This window comes from Staurois parvus, unplaced genomic scaffold (assembly GCF_062004578.1).
Source record: "Staurois parvus isolate SC_StPar_1 unplaced genomic scaffold, SC_StPar_1.0 ptg000548l, whole genome shotgun sequence".
In the NCBI taxonomy this organism is placed as follows: Eukaryota; Metazoa; Chordata; class Amphibia; order Anura; family Ranidae; genus Staurois; species Staurois parvus.
The window spans coordinates 2,240,238-2,253,786 of NW_028318344.1; the positions used below are offsets into that span (position 1 = coordinate 2,240,238).

General features: G+C 40.4%; 1 protein-coding gene across 1 annotated transcript in view; it reads left to right on the plus strand.

Moving 5' to 3' along the window:
* The window catches only part of LOC149451115 (carbonic anhydrase-related protein 10-like), a 595,254-nt gene that overhangs the window by 510,816 nt on the left and 70,889 nt on the right, over positions 1–13,549 (plus strand). The window contains exon 6 of the mRNA XM_089690955.1: positions 3,987–4,059. Coding sequence (XP_089547081.1) covers positions 3,987–4,059 — 73 coding nt within the window. The remainder of the gene's footprint in view (positions 1–3,986; positions 4,060–13,549) is intronic.

A 13,549-nucleotide genomic window follows, 5' to 3' on the forward strand; every position in this document is an offset into this window, starting at 1 on the left:
TACCCATACTTTTAAGGACATTCCCCAATTCGGGGAGGCTTCTGGGGAAGGACAGTACAGAGTTTTCACCTTTTCAAGATACTAATTGAGCACCTGTGACACTGAAACACTGAGTACTAGCAATTCTGAAAAAATGTTTGCTCTATTGAAACTTGCCTTAAGCCACAATGCTGAAAATGACTATGAGAAGAAAAAATAGTTAGCTAACAAGTTATGTTAAAGTAAAACCATGAACTACAAGAGGGTCACTACCACTGCGGTGGTGGTGGTGGGGGGGGGGGGGTGTATGGGTTCCCCTTCTCCTAAAAATTTACCATAAAAATTGTGTCTTGCTGTCCCATGCACCTCGGTATTGCAGTGGGACCTTGAAAGCAGATGCCTGGAGATACTGGTGTGAAGAAATGGCTCTTGAAGTAAGTATTTCCTGACAGCACTGAAGTTGTGTAGAAGTGAGCCCTAAGTTAAGTGACTATGTTTCTGACCTCCCTTAACAGCGCAATAAGGAAAATATACTTCGGCAGGGGCAGGTTTAACAACATGCTGGAAGTGACAGTAGCATGTAGGAGAAGCTGTCTTAACTGGTTGAGCTACATCTTCAGCGAAGTAATAAATGCACTGAATATTCCAAAAGGCATATTTAGGTCAAAACATAAAAAATGTAATATATTGTAGCTTACCAGTCCTTAGATCTGGTAGCAGCAGTCATTTTTTCAGGCTTTGTTTCTTTATTTTCACCTGGAAATCTTTATTTTAACACATTTCATATCTACACTTATTTCTATATCTACATAACTGTATCTATGGAGGGAGCTATGGTTGTCATACAGCCTGGACTTCAAAATATGTCTGCCTTTGTTCACCTCCATTTCATGATGGATTGATGGATAGAAATTAAAGCAATATTAAAGTATTTTTTTTGTTTTAAAATAACAAACATGCTATACTCTGCGCAGTGGTTTTGCACAGAGCAGCTCCGGTCCTCCTCTTCTTGGGTCCACCACCGGCACTCCTGTCCTCTCCCCCCCTGCCGAGTGCCCCAGGGCAATCAACTTGCTATGAGGGCACCCAAGCAGGCTCCTTCCCGAGCTGCTGCTCTGCTTGTCCTTATTGGCTAATTGGCTGTGTCTCAGAGAGCCAAGGCTCTCATGCACATCACTGGCCTGCTATGGGGCTCAGGTAAGTATGAGGCTCATTGCTGCACACAGAAGTTTATTACCGTCATGCATAGAATGCATAGAAAACCTTGAACCTTTACAACCAATTTAACACAAGAAAGATAGGAATGTTTGTGCTTTCTTTTAAGCTTTCAGGAAGGGACATGGACACTACATTTTTTGCCAGGATCAAGAAGTATTTTCTGAGCTTACAGAAAAATTCCTTAGCCTGATAAATGGGACAGCACAGTGACTAAGTGGTTAGCACTCCCACCTAGCAGCACTGGGGTTATTCAAATTCCAACCACTGAACTACTTGCGAGTTTGTATGTCCACCATGTGCCTGCGTGGGTTTTCTCCAGGTACTCCGATATGTCTAAATTGGCCTTAGTATGTGTATGTATGAATGTAAGTTAGGGACCTTAGACTGTACACTCCTTGAGGGTTCGGACTGTCGTGAATGTACAATGTAAATGTAAAGCACTGCGTAAATTGATGGCGCTATATAAGTACCTGGAATAAATAAAAACAAAATCATCCATTATATCTAAGGGCCGATTTACACCAGCAAGCAGGGCAAACTGCCAACTCATGGGGCCCCCAGGCAATAGGGGATCATGGAGCCCCTGTGTCCTTGCCCAAACTCAAAAAAGCCTATGAAAAAGGTACCAGGGCCATCTCATGGAGCCCCCCACTGACCCCGGGCCATCGGGCAGTGCCCGAGTTTCCAAATGGTCAGTCCGCCCCTGCCAGCAAGCCACACTGAACGCATAGGCACTGATGTGTGCTTTGAAACATAGTGCTAATGAACTGATCCCAGCACATCACACTGCTTACTTTTTCCACAGGACGTTATTTAAATGTTATGCGTGACATTTCAATAGAGCAATATTCACAACAGGAGTGTTGTGATTCTGTAATTCGCATCACTACCAACTGCATTGACAAAAAGTACTGAATGCAGAGTACTGCGGTGTTAACTGATGTTATTTCTCACTTTTTATGGTATATTTATGGTATGTTTCACTTGTTATTGTTCTTTTTTTATATTAGCCATGGGGGGGGCTTTTACCTGAAACATGTTGGCTGTATTTAATGATCTTAACCAATAATCATTTCAATAAGACCTCTGAGTCATATGAACTTCTGTACTAGGGGCTCTTCATTACCCACCCCAGGGTTTAACATAAGAAACAAGACATTTGCCTTGTCATTGCCTTGGGGCTGTCTTACTCTCAATGTATCTGATGTGAACAGACCATCAAGGAGTGGTTAGCTGCAAAATATTATATTTTTTTTAGGTTAAAAGTACACATTAAAATGATTCATACTTAATTGAAAATTAAGAGGTACCTCAACAAAATGTTGGTATTCTGGCAGAGAAGAGTAGTTTCCTTAATGAGCTGGCTAAACACATGGAGGTGGGACAAATACATAACAGCAAAATATTCACATTTGAGAGAGTAGGCCACTACATTACATTTTACAAGTAAAACTCAATAGGACACTGATGTCTTTAATAAAAAATGTTCATACTAGTATTAAACCTGAAGATAAATAAGGAAACATAATAATTGTAGATAATAACCCATCACATTATTCGAAGGCTCTCCACCCATTGTATGCATGTATGTACTGTATATACACACCTCATAAATTAACCAGCATTGTGTACACTGTATAGCAGGAGACAAATGTGCATCCTCTTCTGTTGGTGCTCACTGAAAAATGCCCTGGACACTAGACATTAATATAAAAAATTTTTGCACCAGGGGCGGACTGACAACTCATGGGGCCCCCCGGGCAATAGGGGATCATGGGGCCCCTGTGTCCTTGCCCAAACTCAAAAAAGCCTATGAAAAAGCTACCAGGGGCATCTCATGGGGCCCCCTACTAACCCCGGGCCCTCGGGCAGTGCCCGAGTTTCCAAATGGTCAGACCACCCCTGGTTTGCAGTACAGTTAAATTGTTCTTTAAAGGCATTTTTGCAAATCTTGAAAAGATCGGGGAAGAGCTAAGTTGGCCAAGATGATTGTTTCACTTCTTCAAATAATGATCCATATATGGCCAGCATTAGACTTTTTGTCAAGTTTTTATTGCTGTCTACATCTCTGCTGGGGAGATCTCTTTTTTTTTCTGGTGGTCACCGAGTTAGAAAGTGGTGGGAAATCCAACAGTTTATCATTTTCACCAGAACAAGATAGGAATTCTATTCACGTCTCCTCAGCACAACACAGGAAACAACAAATAACCTGATACGAGTTTTATCCCCTCCTTACTCTACGTAAAAAAATTGGCTTTACTAGCATTTTTATTTTGAATTACGTTAATTCATACACTGACAGAAATACGTCACTTTGTTATTGAATTATTATATGTAAAAGCTCCCTTTTCTTGGTGAAAATTCCTTTCAGTTTTCATTATGACTTGTGCGCAGTTTATCTTGGCAACTTAGTACAAGGGTAGAGCTGTGAGTGGGAAAACATATTTTAGGAAACAGATATTTAATCAGATTCCTGTTTGCATCTTGAGATTTAGATGATAACTGCATCTCAGAAAGCTAAGATGACAAAATAATGAATACTTATACGAATTCAGCACATTTGTAGTAATTTCTTTTTTTCATTTCCAATCTTAGTGCACATAGTACATTAAAGCAACGCTATCAAAATAAAACATAACTGCAGAGACTTCTGAATTTGCATAATGAATCATGTATGAGTTCAACTCTGAATTTTTACATCAGAATATATTTGTAGTAAAAGAAAAAAAAATATATGTTTTATTCTCACTGCATTACCAATACTAATTCTGGGGTCTCCTTCTTTGAAGGTGGCGGATAACTCCAATCCATTTCTCAACAGGATGTTGAACAGAGAAACCATCACAAGGATATCTTTTAGAAGTAAGTATTCTGAAGATCCCATGGGGTAACGCAATATCCTTTTAACTTGCAGGCACTGGAGCAGAAATATGATCAAAATGAAATGTGTAATATGTTATCAAGTCTGAGGTGGAAATTTGACCTGATCATACAGCAGATTGATAATCTAATTCTGTTTAACAAAATCACTGGAATGGTCTGAGAATACAGTGGGCATAGAAGTGAGAAATGAGCAGGACAGGCTTAAAGGGTGTGTACAAACATAGCATGAAAACATGATCAATGAAGCGGTAGATTGCCAAGTGTTATTATAGTAGGAAGAGATGTGTGTATTTATCTTTACTGCCTCTTAAACTGTGTTTAAATATATGGTCTCCTTTTGCTCTATCTTATTGTTTGGCTAGGTCTGTCCTTCTGTAAAAGCACACTGTAACTTGTGGGGGCAGGCTACAGCAGAAATAAATGGAGTTTATTGTAGATGAATGAGTGATAGCAGGGCCAACCATTAGCACATGAGAATCAGAAATGATTTATTTTCCCAGGTTCCAAATCCATTGCAGTCACCATGTTGTTCATTGCAGATCATTGTAATGCAACATTAATATATGCAAATCATATTTTCTTTTGTATATCTCTTTTCCTAAAAGGGGCAAACTTACACCTATCTCTAGTGCCAACTGTGTGACCCACAAATGGCACGTCTAAGAGGTTCCAATGGCTTAATGCCATTCCATGTTAAATGCTGAATCTGTAAGTCAACATTTAGGTTGTGCCTGCTTATTGATTTACATTGCTTCTCCCAGTGGGTTCCCACTGATAAGTGTGAGCATTTGAAGTGTAGCTGGAACACTGCCTATTAACACAGGAGTTGTATGAGCTTAACATCTTGACCCAGTATGTATAGGCCTGTATGCTGACTCTCACAGTGAAGTAATAATTGGAGGTATATAATATGCTCATTGACTGCCATGAACACTTTAGGTTAATGAGAGCATTTTGTAGCAAAAGTGTTGACATTACCCTTTAAATTTTATTTATTTTGCATAGGATACTGCCCAGATTCACAGTATTAGCAGAGCTTTGTAAGAACAGTAATCTGCAATAGGAAGCTAAAGTAGCAAACATTGTATTTTTTAATTATAGGGAAATGTTAATGGTTTGGGGGCCTGCAATTTTGGTTGTTTTTTTTTTTCTTTATATTTAGTTTTACAATCTTTGTTTTAGAGATACAGTAGATATGCATTACATACCAAAGGATTCCCACTGTATTATGGATTAGGCAGCACAGCAGTAGTTGCCTGCCTTCAGGATGGCTTTGTCTGATTGAAATCTCAGACTGAGCTGTCAAATAGGGGACGAGTCCTTGTGATGAATCATTTGCTTCTGTGTGTAAATTGCCACTTGAGCTACTGATTAATGTGAACATTTGTTTTGTTCAATAGGCACTTTGGAGATAAGACTTGAATATGTAAAAATGAGTCTGAAGTGTTACCTGTTGGCTGGATAAAATATATTCTGTGTATTTTGCAGACTTAACCAAAACAAAAATATGTACCAAACCACCATATATTCACTGTAACTCTCTGTTTCTTGCCAGTAATTGTTATTCTTGCCTGTTTATAGTGATGTTGAGGAATAGTACTCAAGCTATACAGTCTTGCGGTAGTATTTACTGTTGATAAATTGGATTATCTACAGGTAGTGTAGATAATCCTTGCATCCATGCCTAATTTAACAGAGAAGTAGCCTATGGATTTGAGGAGTGAAAAGAGCATATTATATGTTAATCATTCTGACCTAAATGTCACATCTACATCTGGAAAGAGTTTGCTGGAAACATAACATGATTAAATTAGCTGGTAATCTATGTCAGTACATCATTTCTACAGATAATACCAGAATGCAAAGCACACTCGTAGAAACCCTCTTCTGAAATCAACCCATCACAAAGTAAATGCCTGTCTAGGAAAGGGTAGCTTTATATATTTTTCTGCATGTATAGAGAAGCTGTGACAAAGACACAATGAAACATTAAGCAGCGGTTTAGAATATGATTGCATTAATATGATGTTTGGAATAAAAAATTAATATCAGTGAACCAGTGATTAAAAAAGAGACAACAGGGCTATACTGGGGTTGATTTACTAAAACTGGAGAGTGCAAAATCTGGTGCAGCTGTGCATGGTAGCCAATCAGCTTCTAACTTCAGCTTGTTCAATTAAGCTTTGACAAAAGAAACCTGGAAGCTGATTGGTTTCCGTACAGAGCAGCACTAGATATTGCATTCTGCAGTTTTAGTATATTAACCCCAATATGTCAAGTAGCCATAAATAAACAGCATTGAAAAGCACAAATAAAATACATATCACAACCTAATACACAATATAAAGCTATTGATGATATTGCTCAACATGCAGTACACTTTACTGACATTACTTCACTAATGTGATCTAATATAATCCAAACATCTTCAACAATATTAACAATGCACATTTCCCCGATTCCCTACATTATTTATTAGCTATAAGAACCCATAAAGATTTTAATGACAATTTCGGCACTAGTATAAACTATCTCCATATTAGGGTAGTTGCTTGAGGTTAGGTTTATCCTTGTCAATGAGTATAGGTGGGGATCATACTGAGTTTCTAAGGAGATTGGTTCATAGGTGTTGTCCTCCAGTTCTTCATTGATTCTAGCTCCACACATAGACTAACTTACTGAAGGAATACAGACTGGTAACTTAGCAAAGTGAATGTTCATTGGCTTATTGAATAAGGTGAAGCTGTGTTCACTGCTATCATCCAATCATATGGAAGTGTAGAGCTATTCCCAGAGGAGCTGTTGAATCTTTTTTTGTGATTTCTCTTCACACCAGATGACACACCATGCTTACCCAGCACTTACCCAGCATTTTATTAGGTCAAGAATAGCCTAAAAGTAGAGAGGATTAACAAGTGTACAACAATCAATAAGACAATAACATTACTCTAAAATATATGGTAAACACCTGCAATATTCTGACTAACAGCAATTAACGGGAACTAAACTGCATTTACCTAACAAAAGTATAGCAAAACAGACCTAACTTGTTATAGCAGTTCCACTTTAATCCCACTGGCCATTGACTGATGAAATAAATGTTGGCTGGGGCCCCTGAAGAAGATTATGTTGTCCAGGTACACCAACACTTCAATAAGGTACATGTTGCCAACAGTTTGCTCCATTAAATGCTGGAATGTTGCAGGGGCTCCTGATAAATCTTCGAACATCCAATTAAATCCAAAGAACCCTACCAAGCAGATAAAATCCGTTTTATTCCAATTATCAGGGTGAATGAGGATCTGATGGTTCCCCCTTCTCAGGTTCAACACGCTGAACCATTTGGCCCCTGACAGATATTGCAGAGCGTCTTCTATTTAAACAGTGGTGCACTGGTCTGAAATGGTTCCTTTGTTGAGGGTGCAATAGTTTATTTTTCATCCTCACCACCACATTGGAAAAAACATAGGGACTGCTGGATCCCCATATGACTCCTGTCCCCTTCAACTCCGCAACCTGTGCACTGAGGTCATCTACGTCTGCTAATAGGACTTGCCGAAACGTTTCTTGGAATGATTTGTACCCATCATTGGGAAGCTTCTTAGTTCCTCTAACCAAGATCATTAGATCTAATTTCCACAGGGGCAGGTGCTTCAGGTGTTTGCTATAGAGGTCGCAGTAGATCAAGGTCATTTGAACCCCAGAGTCTTTTGTGTATACAACTTCCACTTGAAGAAGGACAGAAGGGCCCAGCAGCTTGTCAGGGAACTTTCTTGGAGGAGCTGAGGTGATTTGTTCCACTGCTTGAGCATCTTTGGTGTAAAGGTGGTTTTGATATCATCTAGGCTTGCAGTTTTGGGTTTGGTGTGCACTGATCTCCCATGATCTGAGGCCTGAGTCTGAGAATAATTTGGGCAGCCCAACTTCATTTAGATGAAGCCTGATACAAAGGTTTGGGCCTTAACTGCACTTTATTTTGAATCTGGGAACTGGAGCAAGCTGATTGAGCTGGACGCCTGGTCAGCATCTTCATCAGGGCCCTCTGAAGTTTTGTGCTGTGAGCATTCTGTGGTGCCTCGTCTGAGTAGGTCTTGACACATTTTTCCCTGAAGATGCAGAAATCCTGGCAGACAGTAGAGTATTTAACTCCATCATCTGGAACATATATGTCTTTAAAGTGGCTACTTCAAACTGGATCTCTACTGTGCCTATAATTCCTACCTCCGCAACAGATGTATTTGGTGTACCAACTGCAGCTTTCTGGGCCTTAACCTCTTGCCGTCCGCCTGCTGTTTATAAACGGCAGGGCGGTGGCAGTCCAAGGTCGGGTTGCCGTTCCTAAACGGCACCCGCCTTTTCTAGCTGTGTGCGCTCCCTAGGAGCGCGCACCACCGCGATCCGGTGTCCGCTGTGTCCTCCGGACACAGTGAAACACCGATCGTCGGACGGGACCTCTGTACGAGGTCCCGGTCATGTGATCACTGATTGGCGAATCAGTGATCACATGCAAAGTAGTAAGCAAGATGTCACTTGTGACATCATTGCTTACTACGTGTGAAATCTGTGAATGATCACAGAGGTCACATGGTACAAGGCTATTCACAACAGCCTTGTACCATGTGACAAGCTGTGACCAATCACAGCTCACTCAGTATTTCTCAATGACTGCAAGAATGCAGACAGAGAGAAAGAGAAATGATTCCTTTTACATCCTATATGGGTGTAAAAGCAATCAGTGTAAAAAAAAAAAAAAAAATCTTCATCACCCCCACAAGTAGTACAGTGTCACCATGGTGACACTGTACTGCTAGGGTGACAGTATGTAAAAATAAAAAATAAAAATAAAAAATAATATAAAAAAAAATAAAATAAAAATGTAAAAATTTTAAACACTCAGTAGTAGTGCAGCCTGGCTTGTCTCTTTTTAAGGTCTGGACAATGTCAGAAGCAGGAGTTCTTAAACTCTTGATTATCTTCTGTCTCCTGACTGGTACAACAACATCCCACTCTTCCACTGCCTGGGCTGCTTGATCTATGCAGGTCTCCAAATCTTCTTCCCTAAATGGCGCTGGGACTTTTACAGAAAACATGTTCAACTTGCTATACCCATAATTGTTGGATTTGCTGCTGTGTATTGAACTAGGGTTTCTACTAGCCTTCCCATATCAGTGAAGAATGAGGCAGGGAGGAACCCTGAGGATGGGTGGGAGCAGTAGCTAGTACCCCTGAATCTGACTCTATGGAATCAGTACTTTCTGGGTGCCTGTTTGGCATAAATAGCTGTGTAAATTGAGCTTTAAGCTCCCCTGGGAGCTGTATGTTATCCTCTTAAAAGCCACAAATGTTTTCTGGGCAGGTACCAATGTTGATAGCACTCCCTGGATCTGTTCATCTGTCCAGATGACACCAGCAAGGCCCATAAATACACAGAGACCAAACCTGCCATTCTGCTCTTTACACTCCTCGGCAGCTCAGGTCCATCATGGTGGCTTGGCTGGTGCAGGCGGTCATAACTCCAAATGCAAACCCTGGACAAGCTCCTGCTTGTAGCGCTACTCAGGAGCAGCTGAATTGTTTTGGAATTTCTCAGCACATCTAAAGATGACACACCTTACTCACCCAGCACTTACAGACACACCTTGAGGTATTTAAAAAAAATGTATCCGGCCATACATAGCCTAAAAGGAGATAGGACTAACAAGTGTGCTTATACTAATAATCAGTAACACTGCAGTAAAAATGTAACTGCATTTACCTATCAAAAGTATATAAAATAGTCCTAATTTGTTAAATAGTCCCAGTTTTATCCCACTGGCCAGTGGTTGATGACAAAAAATGTTGGCTGTCAAAGTTGGGGCCTTTGAAGAGAGCATAATAGTTCCCAGCAGACAACAGATGAACGTGTACAATGTTAGTCTCTTGCCAGACCCAGGGCACCCTCTTCTAGGTCTCCAGACACATGCTCTGATTCAGGAAAAGACAAGTTAAAGTCAGACAGGGATAGAAGTTTCTGTGCTTTGTCTCTACGTCCTGTTGAGACAGACTGTCTTTTCCTTCCTTAGTGGTGGGAGTGCTTTCTAGTACAGTCTGATCACACCAGGCATCCAAATCCCCCATTCACACTGCGTGATCAGTGGATTCTCCCTATTGTGGTCAGCTATGGCAGAGGTCAGGCAATAATCCATTCTCTTTTTTCCACACACCTCCTTGCTTCCAGACAGTCCTCTCTTCTTTCCTCTCAACTTGCAGACCCATTTCCACTTGCTCTGTTGCTTCAGCCAATCAGGTCCAGGATACAATCAGAGATGATCAAGATGGCTGCCCCCTGCACTGAAGACATTCAATAGACTAGCAATACAAAGTGGTCTACTTAAGGATGCCTACTGCACTTCTGCATTAATGAATATTCAGTTTAACCATGTCCACACTGCAGAAGGAGAATACAGCAGTAACAAAGCAAGAAAATCCGTAGTCCAGGTTACAGAAGCAAAAAGCCTGTTTTTCCCCTTGCACATGGTTGTGCAGCAAAATAAGCATAGCTTCATTTTATTCCCCAAGCTAAGGGAACATTAATTTTACAAAGTGAGCATTCACATTTTTAAGTGAACAGTTTTTATTAGTTAGGTAAATCAAACCCACTGGAGATGACTTCTTAAAGGTAAATAGACTACTAACTTTACAAGGGAAGTTACATTTTACAAAGCAAATTTTCTCCAAAGCTTAGTGAAGGAGGTGTGTGAAGCTCTGCTTTTTATTTTCCTTGTGCGTGATTGGGTATTCTTTGCAAAGTGAAATTTCACCACATTCACTAAGCTCTAGGGAAACCTGCAGAGGGAAACTTCACTTACAAAGTGAACAGCCTATTTGCCTTTAAAAAATTAACCCCACTGTCTTCATTAACCCCAAAAAATAACCCCACTGTTCATAGTTATATAGTTAGTCTGGCTGAAAAAAGACAAAAGACCATCCAGTTCAACCATTAAAAAAAAAAAAAATTTATAATCCTGTACCCATCCAGAGTTGATCCAGAGAAAGGCAAAAAAAAAAACAGCAAAGCATGATCCAATTTTCTCCTGCTGGGGAAAAAATTCCTTCCTGATCCCCCGAGAGGCAATCGGATATTCCCTGGATCAATTTTACCTATAAATGTTAGTATCCAGTTATATTCTGTGTATCTAAGAAAGAATCCAGGCCTTTTTTAAAGCAATCCACTGAGCTGACCAGAACCAACTCTTGAGTGTGTTCTTTTTGTGAATTGGTGCCCAAAACTGAACTGCATATTCCAGATGAGGTGTTACTAAAAATTTGTACAGGGGTAATATGATATGTCTCTCTCTGGAGTCTATACCTCTTTAATACAAGAGAGGATTTGCTCGCTCTAGAAACCGCAGTGTGGAGAACTGTGTCAAACGCTTTTACAAAATCCAAGTATACCGCGTCCACCGCCACCCCTCTGTCCAAGGTTTTGCTCACCTCCTCATAAAAAGAAATCAGATTTGTTTGACAACTTCTGTCTTTCATGAATCCATGCTGTCTGTTGCTTAAAATATTTTTTTACAGCAAGAACGCATCTATGTGGTCTTTTATTAAACTCTCTAGTATTTTCTCAACTATAGAAGTTAAACTAACAGGTCTATAATTACTTGGTAAAGATTTTAACCCCTTTTTAACCTCTTCACGCCGGCCGAATGCAAATGTGCGGCCTCCAGGCTTCTGGGCCTAGACATCGAGCTGCCGCACATTTGCATTCTTTTAAAAAAGAACATACTGTAATTGTTGAGAGCTCGCGCCCTGCGCACTCCCAGCACACATGTCCGGTACTCACAGAATCATGTGCCCGCCGTGACGGCGCGTCACGGCAGTCACATGACCCTGACCCTAAACCCTGCCCCGCCGCCCATCTTCTGAAACCCTTAAAGGGCCGGGAGGCGCCACCGCGAAGGGGTTAAATATTGACACCACATTGGCCTTACGCCAATCCAGTGGTACTATGCCAGTTATTAAAGAGTTTGTATACACAGAGCTGAAGAAGGTATTTAATAAATTTGCCTTCTCTTTGTCCCCAGTCATCCACTCTAGATTATTTTGTAAAGGGCCTACATGCTCGGACCTGACCTTTTTACTATTAATATATTTGAAGAATTTTTGGGGGTTGGTCCTGCCCTGTCGTTCATTTTAAATTTTTGCGGCCTTTATTTCCTTTTTGCATATTTTGTTATACTCTTTGTAATGTTTAAATGATGATAGCGTTCCTTCATTTTTATATTTTATAAAAGCTCTTTTCTTATTATCTATAGCTATTTTAATTTTGGCCGTAAACCACATAGGTTTGATTTTTAGCCTTTTAAACTTTTTGCCCATGGGAATATATTTTGCAGTGTGTTCACATAGTCTTTTTGAAGAACTCCCATTTCTGTGTTGTGTTCATTGATGTCAATTTTCCCTCCCAGACTAAGTCTTGGAGAGCAGCTCTCAGCCTTGGAAAATCAGCTCTCTTAAAATTGAGCATTTTTATTTTTCCTGTATGTGCTCACTGTTTACAGCTAACAATAAATGAAATCATGTTATGGTCACTGCTACCCAGATGTTCTTTTAAATGGACATTTGTAATAATCTCTGCATGGTTTGAGATTACCAGGTCCAGCAGAGCATCAGCCTTGCAGCCTTTTCGATCTGTGCAAGGAGCTGAGTCTCCACCTCCTCATTAACACTGGGAGGCCTATAACAAACTCCAATGATTAACTTTGTAGTACGCACCCCCATGTGCAGTTCCACCCATAATACTTCAGTGTCATCACACTCTCCATCAACTAGGTCCTCTTTCACACTCGCTCTGAGATCACTTCTCACATAGAGACAGACACCGCCACCTTTCCTATTTACCCTGTCTCTCCGAAACAGAACATAGCCAGGAATATTAATGGCCCAGTCATGTGAAGAATGAAGCCAAGATTTAGCAATACCAATTAAATCATAGTTCTCTTCATACGCCAAAGCTTCCAACTGACCTATATCGCTTGGCAGACTTCTGACATTGGTGAACACTTTATATCATTGATACCTTGTTCACACGTATTTTGCATATTGTTTATTTTCATAATAATGGTACCAATTCCAATATTTGTTTGTAACATGGGAACCTTATTATCTACCATAGCTTTCGCCCCATCTTTTCCCATTCCACCCACCAATAAGTATTGACCCCTGTCTGTTCTGTCTACCCTGTTATAATCTAATTCTCCCACACCCCTCGATCCTAGTTTAAATACTCCTCCAGCCTTCCCACAAACCTCTCCCCTAGTACAGCAGACCCCCTTCAATTTAGGTGCAAACTATCTGTGGTATATAATTTGCACCCCAATGAAAAGTGAGCCCATTGCTCTAGAAACCCAAATCCTTCCCTCATACACCAGGTCTTCAGCCATGCATTGAGTTCTCTAATATCCCCCTCTCTTTCCTGAGTTGCGCA